The 17,970-nt window shown below is 34.3% G+C and overlaps 1 protein-coding gene across 1 annotated transcript in view; it reads right to left on the bottom strand.

Annotated features, from left to right (window-relative positions):
- Positions 1 to 17,970, bottom strand: part of Spt6 (transcription elongation factor Spt6) — a 34,023-nt gene that overhangs the window by 8,843 nt on the left and 7,210 nt on the right. Inside the window, exons 4-12 of the mRNA XM_074175854.1 lie at positions 16,539 to 16,753; positions 14,803 to 15,107; positions 14,269 to 14,713; positions 11,787 to 12,692; positions 7,568 to 7,744; positions 3,682 to 5,125; positions 3,450 to 3,618; positions 2,446 to 3,194; positions 2,219 to 2,361 (exon numbers count right to left, since the gene is read on the bottom strand). Of these exons, the coding sequence (XP_074031955.1) occupies positions 2,219 to 2,361; positions 2,446 to 3,194; positions 3,450 to 3,618; positions 3,682 to 5,125; positions 7,568 to 7,744; positions 11,787 to 12,692; positions 14,269 to 14,713; positions 14,803 to 15,107; positions 16,539 to 16,753 (4,553 nt within the window). The remainder of the gene's footprint in view (positions 1 to 2,218; positions 2,362 to 2,445; positions 3,195 to 3,449; positions 3,619 to 3,681; positions 5,126 to 7,567; positions 7,745 to 11,786; positions 12,693 to 14,268; positions 14,714 to 14,802; positions 15,108 to 16,538; positions 16,754 to 17,970) is intronic.

Genomic DNA, 17,970 nt, shown 5'->3' with positions numbered 1-17,970 from the left:
AGAAAACCTAAAAATAGAGAAAATAATTCCAATCTTTAAATCAGGGGACAGGGGGGATCTGAATAATTACCGTGGAATGGCTCTCCTACCTACTTTAGCAACATTATCTGAGAAGCTGATTTATAATAAGTGATTATATTGAGGAGAACCGTTTTTTCTCAGAACATCAGTATGGTTTCAGGCAAGGAAAATCCACAGCTGAAGCAGTGAGAAGATTTGTTGAGTTTGTAGCCGACGGGTTTGAAGCCGCAACTCCCTCTCCGGCAGCTTTTGTTGTCCTCCGTAAAGCACTTGACTGTGTCAATCACACTATACTGATTGATAAGTTGAGATTTTACGGATTTTCTGACTCTCCTATAAAACTGATGACCTCCTACCTTCAAAATAGATCCCAAATAGTTCACTGCAATAATCAGAGCAGTTCAAGTCTGACAATACATAAAGGAGTTCCACAAGGTAGCGTTCTAGAACCTCTATTGTTTTTGATTCATAAAAATGACCTACCCAAAAACATAAATGCATTAACAACCTGGTTTGCTGATGATGCTCCTTTCGCAACCAGAATCAAAAATTACTCTACAAGAATCGATGACATGATAGGATCGATCATCAATCAAGCTACTGAGTTGTTCCTGGCGAATGAACTAAGTTTAAACACACACAAAACTCAAGACACTTGTCTTCAATACCAAGCATACTGCCACTCAGAGCGTAAAATTTCTAGGACATATTATTAATCCCAATTCGAATTGGAAACTTCATGTAGATCAACTGATAAGCAAGTTATCAAGAGCCATAATACTTGCAATTAGAAGGATGAAATCGCTAGTGAACTCGGAGGCAGCCATCTCTGCTTATCATGGAATGTTTCACTGTATTATGACTTACGGTCTAATTAACTGGGGCCATTCTTTCTACACTCAGACAATATTTATTATCTAGAAATGAGCTGTTATAACCCAGATTGAAAGTTATAAACCATGGTTCATCAAGTTTAAAATATTGACACTTCCATCAGCTATTATTTACAATAAATTATTCTACATAAAAACGCAGTCATTTGTATACACTTAATGAAGATACACACAATTATCTGACTAGAATGAGATCCTACATCGCTATTCCAAATAATAGATTAACCTCTACGAATAAAAAACTTATTGGAATCAGATTATTCAACTCTCTACCAGACTTGCTCAAAGAAGCTCCAATAACCATGTTTAAAGCAAAACTGAAAACTCACAATGCTCTGAATTTAGATTTCTTCAATGTTAGTTAATGAACTGTGTATAATATTATTGAACCTATGGAAATAAATTTTATAAACTTTATCAATTTTAAAATTTGGAATTCAAATATCAGTGTCGAGAAAATTTTATATTTATTACTGTGAATTCCAATATTTATTTAGATTTAGAATTGATTGTAGTCAATGACTTATAAAAACTCTATGTCGTGTAATATTGACAAAGCGGTTCCTACATAACGTAGTAGTCATACAGCGAATAAGTGGTGAGGAGTTTACCAGAGTTGTGTGCTTGACCCCAAAATATAAGGTCATATGAGAGATTTGGTTGTACAAGTCCAAAATATAGTAGTTTTAGGACTTCACCTGATACTGAGTTACGGAGGTGTTTTTATAACAAAACAATAAGAACTCAGTTTGGATGATATACTGTTCGTGTGGTTATGCCACGTTAGTTTCTAATCTAAACAAATCCCTTAAAATAGCAGAAGAATTATAGATCTCAGAAGAGAACCTTGAGCTGATAATTCATTTTCGATTGTAACTGTTTGATTTAATCAAATCCAAAAGTATTCTTCTTGAAGCAATACAATCCGAGATTGAAAATAAATAATATATTCAGATGTCAAACCATTTGTGTTGGAGTGATTTCTTTATGAATTTGTGAACTGAAATGCAAAATGATCTGCACCTCATATTCTAGACCCACCTTTCAGTATCTATCAGATATTTTGAATGAGATTCAATAATCAAGTCGATCTAGTCATGTCATTACCTGGGAAATTGTCTACAGGTCCTGATAGAATTCCGCTATTCCTAATCAAAAAATTAATTTTTACCCTGGTAAAACCAATTCTGCATATAAACTGGTATATCATATAGCTTAGATTACTGTTAAATACATATGTGTGAACTTTTTAATTATTTTGTAAAAATAGTCATTGCCATAAATAAATAAACTTTGAAACTTACTGTATTGATATAATTGGCAGCACCGTAGGCTCCCCCAGGAGTGTGAGGATAATGAGGAGTTTGGTTGGCTACAGCCGACAAAGTTTGCATCATGTGGCTCGGAAGATTTTGAGCAACTCGTTGAATTGCTTCAGTATTCATATCTACAAAAGAAATCGAAATTGAATAATTTCTTTTTTTGAAAATTTCTTCGAACATAAACAAAACAAATCACCAAAGACACTTACTAAATGATGGAGTTCCGCTACCATATGGCGTGCGACCAGAAGACCGCGGAGTACCTGGAGTAAGTCCTCCGGGAGGTGGATCCCTGAAGTGCTCCTTGAACCATTTGAACAGAGAATTTAGCGAGTCAAACATTTGCTGTCTGTATCGGAATCCCTCTGGAGTTACCGTTACATATTCGTGAATGACTTTGTTTCGTGGTAGATAAGAGAGCAAAAATTTGCCAGGGAAGTTTTTAGCAGCGCTGATGACATAGTGAATTTTAGAAGAATTTTTCTTCTTCTCCTCGATCAAGAACTCCTCCGCTTTATCTTTTTGCCCACCTTCAAAGTCTTTGTGATACCTAAAGTAAAGCAAGTCCCTTGCGTATGAAGCCATTGGAGTGATGTGTCTGGCTATTATTTCATCCAAATCTTCAAATTCCTCCTTACCAATCAACAGTGATTTTCCCAATGAAAATGGATTTGCTTTACCCTCTTCCTTGACATCGATATGCTGGTAAATACCATCTGCCACTTTCCACGTTATTGTCAAATGGTCGAAGCCTTTACTTGAAGGCCTTATAATGACTTCCCCTTGATCCATATTGGCCATGCATTTTTCTGTTTCAGCATAGGAAATATTGTGGAAGGCGGGATGAACTATGATTCGCTTCACGTATGTTTTACGTTGTAAGTCTTTTTTTCTCTCCGCTTCTATGCCTTTGTCCTTATCTTCTTGTTCTTGATCGTAATAAGGATCTCGAGGGGGCCTTAAAGGGAAAGTCGCAATGTCAATATTGTAAAGTTTTTGTATTCCTTAGAATAATAATTCTTAATTGTATTTGAAATAATCTCACAATGATTCTCATGAACAATGATTTCTTCTTGTTGTACTCAATATCAAGAATTTCCTTCTAGATCTAGATTATTGAAAAAATACCAAACATTTATTACAGAGACAAAAATCCCGAGGTCCAAAAGAAGAAAACTATTTTCTAATTTTCGAAATATGAACTTCTACTCACCTCCATTCATGGTTTTTATCCAAAAGATCACTGGATTTTGAAGTACAGTCAACGCTGAACCGTTCTACATCAATCTTTTGTATTCTACAATGAATAAGTTGGCCTACTTTAACTCTTTCTTCAGGATTCGATACTGGTTTGTCACTGATATTTTTTATATAAATATAACCTGATAACAAAAAAAAAAACGTTTTACACCGAGTGTCTCAAGTTGTAAAAAAAAATTACTAACCTAATACACCGTTATCAAGCCTTAACCTTACACCAGTCGCTTGTCCTAGACAAGAGCCAGCATCAAAATGATTCCATACATCAGACAACTCAGGAAAATCATTCTTCAAACAGAAAGGACATTGCCAAAGGCCAGTTTCATCATTTCTGACAGGATTCGCTTGATCTAGTTGATCCGGTTTGGGTTTTCTTCTAGCGATACCGATAACTGAAGCCGTGACCATTTTACCTATATAGAAAGTTTCGGGAGTCTGCTTCGTGAGTATATCGAACAACTCCTCAGGATTAGCTGAACGAAACGGTTGCCTCAAATCTTTGTATCTGCAGTTCAATTCCGCCCTTATGTCATACAGGGTGATGCTCTTATTACCAAATCCTTGCCTCTCTAACTCCTCTGCAAAAGCATCAAGATCCAAATCTTTTAACCTTTCAGGCGCCTCAAGGATCTCCTCCAAGGCTCCGGCAGGGTTCGCTCCCTCATCATCATCATATTCTAAGGCGTCCACTGCCATTTTCCTGGCCCATTCGTATGTTTCTGGATGAACGCGAGACCCATCCAGTATTTCCACGTAAGCCTCTGTACTGTCTCCCAAACTACTCGTGTCTATCTTTATGAATCCTGAACAGTTTATGAAAACCTTCGGACCCATGTGGCACGATGTAACAAGCTGCGTTCTATTTTCCAGTCGCTGATTGGTTTGTTTCAAAACTCGCAATAAAGCTTGGCCTTTACGCGGTCCGAGACCGCAGATGAATTGAACCAGATTACTTTTGTGGGCTTGTTGAACGGCCAGATTGACATCTACGCCCACTTCGTTTGTTCTGTTGACAAATTCCAAACATAACGCTTCGAGCAATTCTTCTTTTGGGAGAGATTCCTGTAGGGGACTGAACCTCAAACTCAAAATTTCCTGATCCGCATTGAAAAGCTGGGAGTACTCAACGAGAGGATCTTGCATTTTCCTGGCCACTGATACAGCCTGCCTCAGAAGTTCTGGGTAGTCTCTGAAATCTGCTTGTCCCTTATTAGAGTTGGCGTACACCTGCGCCAGCTCATTGTCCACAATCTCAACCTTTATCTGGGGGAACTGGTCTGATTCCACCAACTCATTTATAACCCCTCGTAGGTCCTCGGCGATCATCAGTGCCTCCCTAGATTCTCCGCCGATGGCGATCACGTGAGGTTTTTTGGTGTAGATAAAGTTCTTAACTGCTTGCAAGTCGGACTCCTTCAGCAACTTCTCTTCATTCCTGTAACTATTTTTCCTTTTTAGCATATGGGGGAGCCTCAAATAATCGGTTATTTCTCCGTCTGGAGCAGCAATGCAAGCGAAAGCTGACACGGTATAATCCGGAACATAGGCAAGGCCCATAGTTCTGATTCCTTTGGAAGTGTCCCAGTCATCCTCGTCTTCTTCGGAAAATGTTATTGTGTATGGAGCAATCTAAAAATAGAGGATCCACTGTTTTTATTACTACTTTCACATAGATTTTTTATCCGAAGTGCATTTGAACTGATAAAAAGTAATAAAAAAAAAACAGAAAATGTTGGTATTGTAGAAGACGCTCTGGTGTGGCTGGTTGATTACCTTGACGAAAAAACCAAGGGCCTTGAATAAAAAATGGGCTATCAGCAAAAATCAGAAATGATCAAGGTGTACCACAAGGAAGTGTCCTTAGGCTTCTCTGATTGTTATCATATGTCGATAATACAGTGGTGAATGCTGAAAGATGTTTAATTCACTTGTTTGCCAAAGATTCACTTGTACATTTCTCTCATTTATGGTCAGGGTAATCAATGAGGTACTACCAGAACACACTTTGCAAATTAATGAGTATAAAAAAATATACAGAACTATGCCAAATTTCTAATGATATGCATATAAAAAATCTAAAAAAAGAATATCAAAAAGAATACAAACAAAAACTGAATATTACAAAAAGAGAGTTTAATAACAGGAAAATAAAGGATTCGAATAATATTAATAAAACGTGTTGGGATATAATAAATGAAGAGAGGGGCAAAACAAAAAAACAGACAGAAATCAAACTAAACGAAAATGAGATAAATGACTTCTTCATTAACAAAGCAGACGATATATATCACAGTATAGTACAAACCCAATCACATGTAACCTCTCCATTGCCAGGAAATTTTAGCTGTTTCCCAAACTTTAAATTTAGGGAAGTAACCTTTAATGAAACTAGAAATATAATAAATAAAATGAAAAATAAAACTAGTGCTGACCATTATGAACTAAATATCTTTTTAATGAAAATAATCAAAAATATCATAATCTCACCCTTAACAAAGTTGATAAACGAAGCAATAAAATCAGGAATTTTTCCTGATTGCCTTAAAATTACTAAAGTGATCCCAATACCGAAAGAAAAAAATGCCGAAGAATTATGTAAACTGAGACCCATCTCAATACTTCCCGTAATCGGCAAAATATTTGAAGCAGCTCTGAAATTGCAGTTAGTAGAACACCTTGAGGTACATAACATCATTCCAGATTACCAATACGGTTTCCGGAACGGAAAATCAACCACGGACGCTGTAATGCAGCTGGTAGATAAAATCGTCGTAGGATTTCAGAAATGTGTCCACACAGGAACAGTGTTCTGCGATCTTCAGGCGGCATTCGATTGTGTGTCACATGAAATTCTGCTTAAAAAATTGGAGAGGTTCAAATTTGAGGAAAACTCAATTAACCTTGTTAGATCATACCTATCGGAACACAGACAATACGTTTTTTTGAATAATAAGGCATCTGATACCAAAGAAATAAAAAACGGAGTCTACCAAGGTTCGGTTTTGGGACCAGTTCTATACTTGATTTATGTGATTGATTTCAAAACTGAAGATGACTCTGAGATTACGCAATTTGCTGACGACACGTCATTAACGCTCCAAAACACAAATTACGAGGCTATAGTTAAAGAAATGAAAGTAGCAGAATCGAATGCTAATAGATGGCTGACAAATAATAAATTAAAATTGAATACAAATAAAACGCAACATTACTTTTTTACACACAAACAACTGCCTATAGACCAAAATGAATCGATTAAATTTCTTGGATTCCAAATGGATCCAAAGCTCTCTTGGGAAAAACATGTAGATTTTATTTGCAAAAAATTGGCAACGAGCATTTATATTATAAGAAGTTTAATGGGCATCTCATCTATTGAAACCATTATCACTGCTTATCATTCACTTTTTATGTCCCATGTATCTTATGGTCTAGTACTCTGGGGGCACTCGCCTCATGCAAAAAGAGTGTTTGGACTGCAAAGAAAAGTTTTGCGAGTTATCTTCAAACTGGGATATCAAGAAGACGTTAAAACAACATTTATTAATAATAAATTATTTACATTACCTTCTCTTTACGTCTATTCATGTATAAATTATGTAAAAAAAAATCCTCACTTATACCTGAATCAAAACGATTATCATTCACATAACACCAGACAAGCACAACAGATTAAAATTGAATTTACAAGACTAAATCACTGCCGTTTTTCGAAAAATTATTATGGTCCTATTTTATTTAACAAACTACCAGAAGATATAAAAAACTTAAATACAGCCTCGTTTACAAATTATATGAAGAATATCTGCCTGGAAAACGCTTTTTATAGTATCGACGAATTTTTATCATTTGACTTCAACACCAACTAATATTTTGAATTTACAATATACGTAGACAGTGATATTTATATTGAAATTGTTCACATCTCATTTCCTTATTTGTTTATTTTTTATTTATTCATTTAGTGTTTTTATGATATTCTTATGGTATATGATATTTGACAAAACCTTATAATACTATTGTATTTTTTTATGGCGAATAAAGGATATTCTATTCTATTCTATTCTATACCTTTATCCAATTGTATAATTTTCTACAACAAGCTCTCAGTACACATTCCTTCGCTTCGGATAGCAGCACTCTCTTTAGTTCTGCTTTCAAATCTGGGAAAACACTTTTTGTTAAAGCTCTCTCTACACATTCCATTCTGAGAGCATTCCAATCTTGTACGTTCTTGCTGAATTCGTCCTGAAAAAAAATTGCAAAGTGGTTTCAGAAATTCAATCAACATTCTGGTAATCTAAATAATTTATTTATTTATTCATACACAGAATAAGGAGAAACAGTGGCATTTACAAATATGTACTTACATAATATAATTTGTGAATCTATATAAAAAAAAATTCAGATGACCGTCTAGGAACCCAAAAATTTATCATATGTAACAATTGAGAGCAGGTAATGATATTGTTTATGATTTTGATTAAAAAAAAGAAATGAATAATATTTACGCCTTACCTCGAGACTACAAAAATTGTGAGTTTCAAGCAATTCATAATAGGGTATTCCTACAGTAGGATATGTGCCTTCAAATTTGAATGACACATATTTTAAAAGGCGCCTCTGTAGAGCTTCTAGTTGATTTATATGAACCTGATAGTGGGGACTCCACACAACAGATGCATATTCCAGCCTAGATTGAACAAAAGTGAAATAAAGTAATTTGAATGTTGAAGCTGTTTCAAAGTCTTTTGTATTTCTAACTAAGAATCCACACATGTGATAAGCAGCTGTCGGAGTAGTGTCAATATGTTTATTGAAAGAGACGAATGAATCAAAAGTAACACCTAGATCGGTGAGTGTGTCAGGATGCTCCAGAACTTGATTGTTTATGACATAGATATGTAATGTCGGATTCTTTTTGAGTGAGTAAGACATTACATTGAATTTGGATATGTTGAGAGATAGATTATTCTTGTGATACCATGTAGCAACACGATTTTACAAATTATATTGTAACAGAGTTTCAAGTCATCTGTGTATAAAAGGAAATTGACATCAATCTCAGCTCCGATATCGTTGATGAACATATTGAAAAGTAGGGGACCTAAGTTTCATCCTTGTGGTACACCAGATGTTGCTACATATTCTACAGGCTTGAGGTCATTGAGTTGGACATACTGCTTACAGTTGTAAAAATACGATTTGAAGAGAGTAAATTGGATAACTCAAAAGTCGAAAGCTTGTTGAGTAGGATACCATGGTCAAGTCTGTCGAACGCTTTACAAAAATCAGTGTAGATGAGATCAGTTTGAGACTGACAATCAATACCCTCCGCAATACATTGAGTGATTGTACAAGATTGGTGATGGTTGAACGTCCTTTCATGAAACCGTGTTGATTGGGGGCTAATAATGTTGCTAACATGACAGTAAATTGTCTTCTCAAGAAGCAACACTTTACAAAAGTTGCATATGATAGAAATTGATCTGTAATTTTTTATCTCACTTTTATCTCCTTTTTTGAAAATTGGGCAGACTTTCAACATGTTCCATATTTATGGTACAGTTGATGTTTTCAGGCATATATTGATTAGAGTTGTTAGTGGTACAACCACTAATAACTAATTGCCAAAGTACGCCAAAAAATGGACACTTGACAAAGTTTCACTTAAAAAAAATGGAGTAAGAAATGAAAACACAAAAAATATCTGCATTTAACATGATCGTCTAGCTTTTTTCATCAAATTGATGAAAATACTAGACGTTCGTATTGAAAAAAAATTATTGATGAAATCTAATTTTCATCGGGTGTACCACAGGGTTCTCATTTAGGGCCATTGCTTTTCAACTTATTTGTCAATGACTTGAAAGATGTTATTCTTTACAGTGAATTTCTTTTGTTTGCTGATGACCTGAAGATGTTTAAAGTTATTCATGACTCAACTGATACAAAATTATTAAAGTACGATTTATCAAACTTTGTTTGCTGGTGTGATATAAATCTACTGCAATTAAATATAGACAAATGTCAATTTTTTTTTTTTAAACAAAAATCTCATAAACTGGCCATACAAAATCAATCAATCAGAACTGAAAACAACAAACACAATCAGAGATTTAGGAATCACTCTCGATCCAAAAATGTCATTTAAACCCCATATTGCAAATATTACTTAAGCGTTAAAAATGTTAGGTTTCATTCTTAGATCTGCAAATGAATTATCTCTCACTTCAATAAAAATCATATATTGTTCAATTGTAAATTGTTTGATAAAATTGTAATAACGATAAAAATTGAATAAAAACAACAATAAAAATCAATTGGCGCTCCGGGGCGACTTCATTGATTCTAGTAGCGCATTTGCTTTTTCAGCTACAGGAAAACCCAGAAAAACCTGCAGCACCACATCATCTGAAGATCTTGATCTAACAATGTCCCCTCTCTTATAAAACAAAATGTAGGGTGTCTCCAGAGGCTCCAATAAATTCAATGCATTGCCAGAACACTTCGTGACACGACAATAGAAAGAAAGAAATAGTTTTATTCATCACTAAAATTTTCACACATACATAATTACAAGACTCAATACGTGAGAAAACTTATTGGACTAGTCAAAAGTAAAACGCTAAAAGCAAAACAAAAATGTTTGATCTTGAACAAACTTAAAAGAGAAGACTACATGTATAAAATAAACTAAGTCATTTATCTAAGCACTAAAAGCAAGAAATTCATCCATACTGTAGAAGCAGTTATCCAACAAGAAATCATATAGTTCATTCCTCATTACAGTTCTACTTTTATTGATCCCTATAAAAGTTGTTATTTTATTGAAACATTTAATACCCAAGTATTTTGGGGAATTTTGACTCACACTCAAGCGAGAGTAGGGGTGGTATAAAGTATGTTCACCCCGAGTAGCGTAATTATGTATATCAGAGTTTTTTGGATATAGGTGTTTATTATCATAGATAAATAACACTAGCTGTAATATGTATAAGCACGGCAATGGTAGGATGTTGAATTTTTTAAACAGTGGTTTACAAGAGTCCAGTGGACGAGACTGGTCCATACAGCGAATGACTCTTTTCTGAACCTTAAAAATGCGGTCAGTATATGCAGAGTTACCCCAGAAGATCAATCCATACTGTATCTTGATTGTACCAGTCCATGATACATGAGTTTTATAACTTCTGTAGAGACAGTGTCTCGCAGATTCCGAATTGCATAGTTTGCACTGCCAACCTTTTGTTAGATCAATAATCGAATACAATTCCACAATTTGGTGCCCTTCATATCATGTGGATATTGATATGCTTGAAAGTGTTCAAAATAAGTTTTTAAGGTACTCTGCATATAAACTGGGATATCATATTGGTGAATATGACTATAAAATTATATTGGACATTCTTAACTTGAATACTCTGGCTCATAGAAGATTAGAAGCAGACCTTACACTAATTCATAAAATAATCAATGGTAGCATCAATTCCCCGGAACTTGTCGAACTTATAACTTCAAATGTGAATCCAAGGAGAACAAGAAATTCAGATATCTTCAAAGTACCCTTTTGTCGCACCAACTATGGCCGGAACGAATCTGTAGGTAGAATTTTGAGAATTGCAAATACATACAATGTAGATTTAGAATTCTTTAATTCTTCTTTGAAAACATTTAAAAAGACTGAAAAGATTGTAATTCATTATTTTTACAATTTTTTTATTTTATTTCATTTTTTATATTTTTTCCTTAAACCTAGCTTATATTACTGTCAAATACATATGTGTGAACTTGTTAATTATCTTATAAAAAATAGGCATTGCCGTAAATAAATAAATGGAACGCTGGTTCATACTGGATCATAACAAACATGAAAACACACAACAAAAAAGTTCTCTACCTCTTTATTCGAAATGGAAGCGGTTGAGCGAACCAATGAAATTGGTGAATTTTATTTTTTGTGAATAAAATGAAAATTGCCATTGATAGTCATGATCTGAAAACAGATTTATATTGTCCCCCAAAAAAGGTAACTTTCGCCCAATTCTAACCTTGTCTTGCCCACCTTCGAGATATTAGTGGTAGGAACAGTTTAAAAAAAAAGATCTTCATAAAAAATAATATTGAAACAATTGTTTTGAATTTAGTGACAAAACCAACATTCAGTATGGAAACTATCTTGGACTTTGGAATTTGATTTTCAATTACCAGTGATAATTTGTTTCTCTGATATGCATACTCCGTAACAAACTTTTATCATACACTAAAAAGTCACCCTAAATATTCTTACCTTGATATACAGTTGCTTAACTTCATCAATGTATGATCCACTGGTATTACCTTCAATCGTTTCATTTATGGAAATGGTCAGCAGATGTTCTTCTTCTGCAAGGCAAAGTTTCAGGAACTGATCGCCGGTCAAGTCTCTAACAGGTTTGTTCTTGACATATTTCATGCTGTAACAGTTGTGGGACTCGTCAATTTCCTTCTGACCTTTCTTAGTTGGTACGACATTCATTTTTGCCCTTTCGTAAAAAGTTTCTCTCACACACTTTCGAACCAAAGGCTCTCTAGCAATTTGCAGAGCAACCATATACTTGGCCGCTTGGAGGACTTCTTCAACTGTTGAGAATTTGGGAGATATGAATTCTTTCGCAATTTCGAGCGGTTCCACGTGTTCTTGATCTACTTCGTGCCTCTGATAATTGTCTCGTAGATTTTCCGCAAAATGTTCAGGTGTTAAACCAAATTTCTTCGTTAAACCGTCCAATCCCGCCTTTACACACAATGAGTAACTGCCAGATCTATTTGCATACTTCAAAGTCTCAGGTTCCGGCTCATCATCCTCAACTTCTTCTACCTCTTCGGGAATGTCTGCTCCTTCCTCGCTTTCAGCAATGAGCTTCATCCTGGCTTCCCTTTTGGCCCGTTTTTTCTCTTCTTTATCCTTGATCCTCCAAGCCGCATGCATGGCAGGCAAGTCAGCAGCGTAATAAAGAATGAAATGATTGTGCACGTCATTGAGTTCTTCAGGGGTTTGCACATTCTTCAACTGCTCTATATCCGAATCTTTCATAACTCGCACGTTATCAGGTATGGGAGCGTCGGGATCTTTCATTAGTATGTCCAATTGATATGATCTCATTTTCTCGAATAGTCTCAGCATGTTTTCTTTACGTGTTTTCAGTTGACACCACTGTAAAATAATTATTGTTATAATCCATCACATGTAACATGTAGATCTTGTTCGATGTACATTCATAAATATAAATTCGGAAAAGTAATTTCAAAAACTACAATTTGATCAGGAGAAAGCTACTGTGCTAGAGAAACATGTGAATATATTTTTTCAAATAAAGTTTGTGGAGATCAAATCGTGAGGTGTAGTTTTTAAAATTACTATGGATTTTCAACAAGTAACGGCCGAATAAATCAGAAAATTCTGAAAAGATCACCCAAATAGTGAACCAAAAGAATGAATAATGAATAAAAAACAACAAAGTGACAGCAAGACAAATTTCTAAAAATAGCAAAAAGAAATTATTAGAATTGGACTGAAAGATATTTCTTGAAATTCTAGATCTCTCTGCAGCATTAACATGCTTTCAAAAGGAATTTCTGGCAATGTTTGAATCATGATATCCTATATAAGAATTAACACATTAAGTTAAAACGAAATTGTTGAAATGGTATGCTGAAGAATTGCAAGAAATTCAAAACAGATTGGACACATCAGATATAATAAGGAAAGTAAGATATGCATCTGTTCCGTATACTGTTCTCCTAATAGAATTCTTGACTTCTTCATCGATAACCAGACACTTTCCACCAGTGGATACTTTCGGTTCAAATAATTTGTTGTTTTCCTTAAGTTCCTTGAGAATTCTAAAAATTGTCGATCTATTGACACCGGTCATACTCGCGCATTTTTGCACTACTTCCTCCTTATTTTTTATTTCGGGCGGATATTGTATTCTTAGAAAATTATATACATTCATAACAATTGTTTTTTCATTTATATTTAATGTTGATAATTTCGGACGCTTCACGATTCCAGAACAACTAGCTTCCATATTGTATAGCTGTTTATTCAACGCGCTCTCAAAGTAAACTGAAGAATATCACGAATAACCCCGCTAAAAAGTTGGTCTTATTGATGGGTGCGATGTGTCTGTTGACAGTATAATTCAAAGGAATATCTATTTATACCGCCTTCAAAAAAACAATGTTTTTTCAATCCCCTTCAACTAAATACCTATTTGTTGGAGAATGTCTTGGTTACTACTGGACATATTTCAACATTTGTCATAGTAGATTTTTTATTTCGTTTGTTATGAATGATATTTTTCAAGAATAAATATTGTATTTTCGTCTTATAAATTCATTTATTCAATTCGTTGAGAGTAAATAATTTGAATGCCTATGGCACTAAAATATATATAGATATACTGCTGCAGTCTCTCTCATTTCTGAACAGACAATAGACATAATATTGACATACATATACATAGAACTAATACCAAAAACAGTATGAACTCAGTATATGTCAAAGTTTTTGATACGTACAACAAATTGCCCATTCGATTAAATCAGCTTCAATCTTAAAAGGTTTAGGACTGAGCTACTGTAACATATTTCTAAAAAATGTAACTGAATTTATTACAAATAAGATGATAAGTCATGATTTTTTGAATACAAATTAATTATTTGTTACTTATAATTTTGTTATTGTATATTAGGAATGCATCCTATTTCCAAATAAATGTTATTACCTTTGCATCAAATCTATAAACTTTCCAAAGATCATTGATATTCAGTTCCGGTTGAACATACTCCTTCCTGTAGAAAGCGATAAAAGGAACTTCCAGCTGCTGATTTCTGATGAAATCCAACGCCTTCCTGATCTTGACGATTGTTTGCGGCCCTTTTTTCATTTTATCTCGAGCTTCAGGAGATAAGTTCGCGTCCATATTGGATACTGACGGTTTACAAAACGCTTGTTTGTAGATCCATTCGGCCTCATCGTCGAGTTCAGAAGAGTCGTCAGGAACAGACGTAACTGGGACGTCTCGTAGTTGCATTCGTTCTGGAATATCTGTGTTTCGGATTTCATTGTCAAGGTCAGTAAAGAAGCCCCTTTTGAGTTCACTAGGTTCGTAGACTTCGAAGATTGATTTTTTAGTAGGCTTCTTCTTAGCAGCTTTCTTAGATCTCCTCCTGAACAATAGATTTATGTGTGAAATTAAAATTGAGTTTTTAATTAATAGTGAAATTCAGGAATCGCAATAAACGAAAATAAAAATTACCTTCTTTCTCCTTCGTCATCTTCCTCATACTCGTCTTCCTCATCTTCTTCAGACTCATCATACTCATCTTGATCATATTTGGAAAATTCATCATAATCAAAGTCAACACCAAAAGTTTCCTGGGCTTCTTGAAGAGCCGCATCGCTGAAAATGGGCTTTTTTTTCCTTTTCTTCTCGGCTATAGGCCTACCCTCATCGTCCACAATGAAGTCGTCGGCATCAGAGTATTCTCCTTCATCTTCTTCATCTCCAAATGCTTCAGGTTCAGGGGCCCTATGGCTACGCTCCGATCTTCGTTCATCATCCTACAGAAAGATATTTTATTATTCAATTCATTTATCCCGGGTATACACAGACAGTCAAACTTAATTTACTCTAAACCTAACCCAACATATATGTAGACATGCATTATATAACACAGACCATAAAATAATGCAATAATTAATTATTAATTTTCACAGAGCTGATATTTATGTGTGGATAATCAAATATTGTTCAGTGTATTTGACTATGATGCCTGCAACTGAGAAGCAGTGGTTGACTGGAGTTCGAATTAGTTATCGAACATTTTATCTCTGTAACATATTCATCATTAAAAAAGTTACAAGTGAAGTAAATCTGATGCAGTAATTGTAAGCCATTCCAATATATTTTTCAAACTTTCTTTAGCTTTAGTATTGATGAACTGATTTCGATGAAATTCTAGATTGCTGAACAGAGTCAAGTGATGTAGTAAGAATTTTGAAATGTGTGACAGCAAGAGAGCTCAAAAAACCATTTAAAAAAATTGTTACTGAAACTAGGAGTATCCCATGATGAAATTTCAGTTTGAAACACATAAATATCAGAACATTTTTAAACGGTAACCAATAAAATCTTCATAAAAACTACCAGACGCCATTCAATGTAAGGCAGAAAAGCAAAGGCAAGGCAAAAATTTGTTAAAGAATGTAGACGGACAGGGTTTCCAAATGAGTGAAGTTCAGTAATCTTTTATGTTTTCTTTCAACCAAAAATGATGGCAGTGGATGTTTACAGTAAATAAAAACTGTAAACTGGATTAATTGAACTTAGAACACCTAGAAAATAAATATTTCGGAATAAAATCTCGAAATATTCATCTCTGCCAACTGCCTACACCATAGGTTCTGGTAAATGTCTGCCAGAAAACAACTACTTTCCAGGCTAATACCACGCCGGGTATTGAATTATATGCGACAGCAGTAGCAGAATTATGCTGAAATTATTCGAGTATATCACCTACAGACAGGTTTTTAAGTACAACCTCTCATCAGGGCAGGAAAGATCCGATTCAAACAGCAAAGTGTTTGGGACTCGATTAATTTCAACACAGCTCAACTGAATGTATGAAACCATTGTATAAAAGAAAGATTGTTAACTAGTAACAACTCCATCTCGTGAAAAAAGCCCCAAGTGGGGAAGAAACCTCCCATGTCCGAAGACTGTGTCGAGGAGAGATCTGACAAAGCAAACACAATTCCAACAGCCTCATCTTAATTACCTTTCTCGCTAGATCTTCTCTTTCCTTTAGATAAGCAAAACAGATAAGGAAAAATATACTTCAAACTCATCTAAAAATGTTATTGAAATATTGAAGAAACTAAATAGAAATTTATTTGAAATACAAATATAAAGTAAAACTCATTAACTATCGTTTTCCTCAAAATTATTGAATGTATTCACTACTTGTCTATGACAAATAAAAAAACACTCACATCTTCTGAGAATATATCCATGGCAATTTGATCTCGATCTTGATCAGCATTTTGTTCCTCTTCTCCTTCACTCTCATTATCATCAAAACGACGTAGACGTTTGAATTTACGTCTCACAACTTTGACACCCAAATTCTCTTCAAGTAAGTCATAATCTTCATCTTCCAAACGATCGTCTAAATCTTCTTCATCTGATTTCTTTCGCTTTTGACTTCCTGAAAAGTGAATTTGAAATTTAAAAAACATTCCTGCATTTGGTATCATGCTTGTTAAGCAAATTTTATGAGTATGAATGATGGTATCTGGCAATTTGAATCTTCCAGTATGTCGAACATTCCCAATGTAACAATAATAATAATAATAATACATGGTCTTTATTTTACGTGGAGGAGTTTAGCAAAGCGCTATTCTTCCACTCAACCACGTTTGAAAAAAAAAGAAACGTTACAAAAAATAAATGCCAGTTTCAGGACAATGGTAAAATGAAATATAAATGTTTATGTCTGGATCACTGTTGACTGATCAATTCAGTTTTAAGTTTACTTTTGAATAGCGGTAGTGATGAATTTTTCAAAGATTCACTGAATGAATTATACATTATTACAGCATGATACGTGAAGGATCGTTCATAGATAGTGCTGTTATGATTCGGAATGTCAAAATTATTGTTAAATCTAAGGTTTCTTGAATGTATCTGATGTCTGGGAAAGAGTTTCTTCACCAAATAAGTGGGTTGTTATTTTTTTTATCAGTTTGTGAATGAAACAGGCGAAATGCAATTCTTTTCTGTTTTGCATTTTCAAACAATTTAATTGATTGATGATCTATGTAATTCAAGCTAACTATCAGTCTAATGCAGGCGTTCTGTACTTTCTAAATTGTTGCAGAAGTTATGGAATCGATACAAGGGCCATAAACGACATCGAAATAATTGAACATAGATAGAATCAGAACGTCTGAAAGGGTAATTTTGGGAGACCTACAAAGATAGTGTCTGTTTGAATACAGATGTTTCAGAATACCGTACGACCTTTGAATGAGAGTATTGATTTGATGAACAAATCTGAGGTTGTAGTCTATAAAAAGTCCTAAACATGAGGTAAAAATTTATATTTATAACATAAAATCATCTTTCTGAGAAATATGAACTGAGGAATATATCCAGTCATAATTAAAAAATAAAATATTTGTGAAAAACATTTATTTTTAAAATCATGCTTTTTACATGCTCTAGAAACCTACAATTGTTCAACATAACAAAATATATCATACTAGTACTATGTTGATGTATCGCTGCTGTTCCAATGTTTTGACAGAATCAGAATCAACGAACTTAGGTGTGCGCAGCGTTATAGAACAGTGCTTTCAAAAAAAATTGTTCTACAGCGCCATCTAGTGGCGAGTTACAGAAAAATTTATAGCGTAAAAACCT

This window comes from Leptinotarsa decemlineata, unplaced genomic scaffold (genome assembly GCF_025532065.1).
Source record: "Leptinotarsa decemlineata unplaced genomic scaffold, Ldec_3_MD MMD2_tig00001393_RagTag_RagTag, whole genome shotgun sequence".
Classification (NCBI taxonomy): Eukaryota; Metazoa; Arthropoda; class Insecta; order Coleoptera; family Chrysomelidae; genus Leptinotarsa; species Leptinotarsa decemlineata.
The sequence above is the reverse complement of the archived record's forward strand: the minus strand, read 5'-3'. Positions and strand labels throughout refer to the sequence as shown.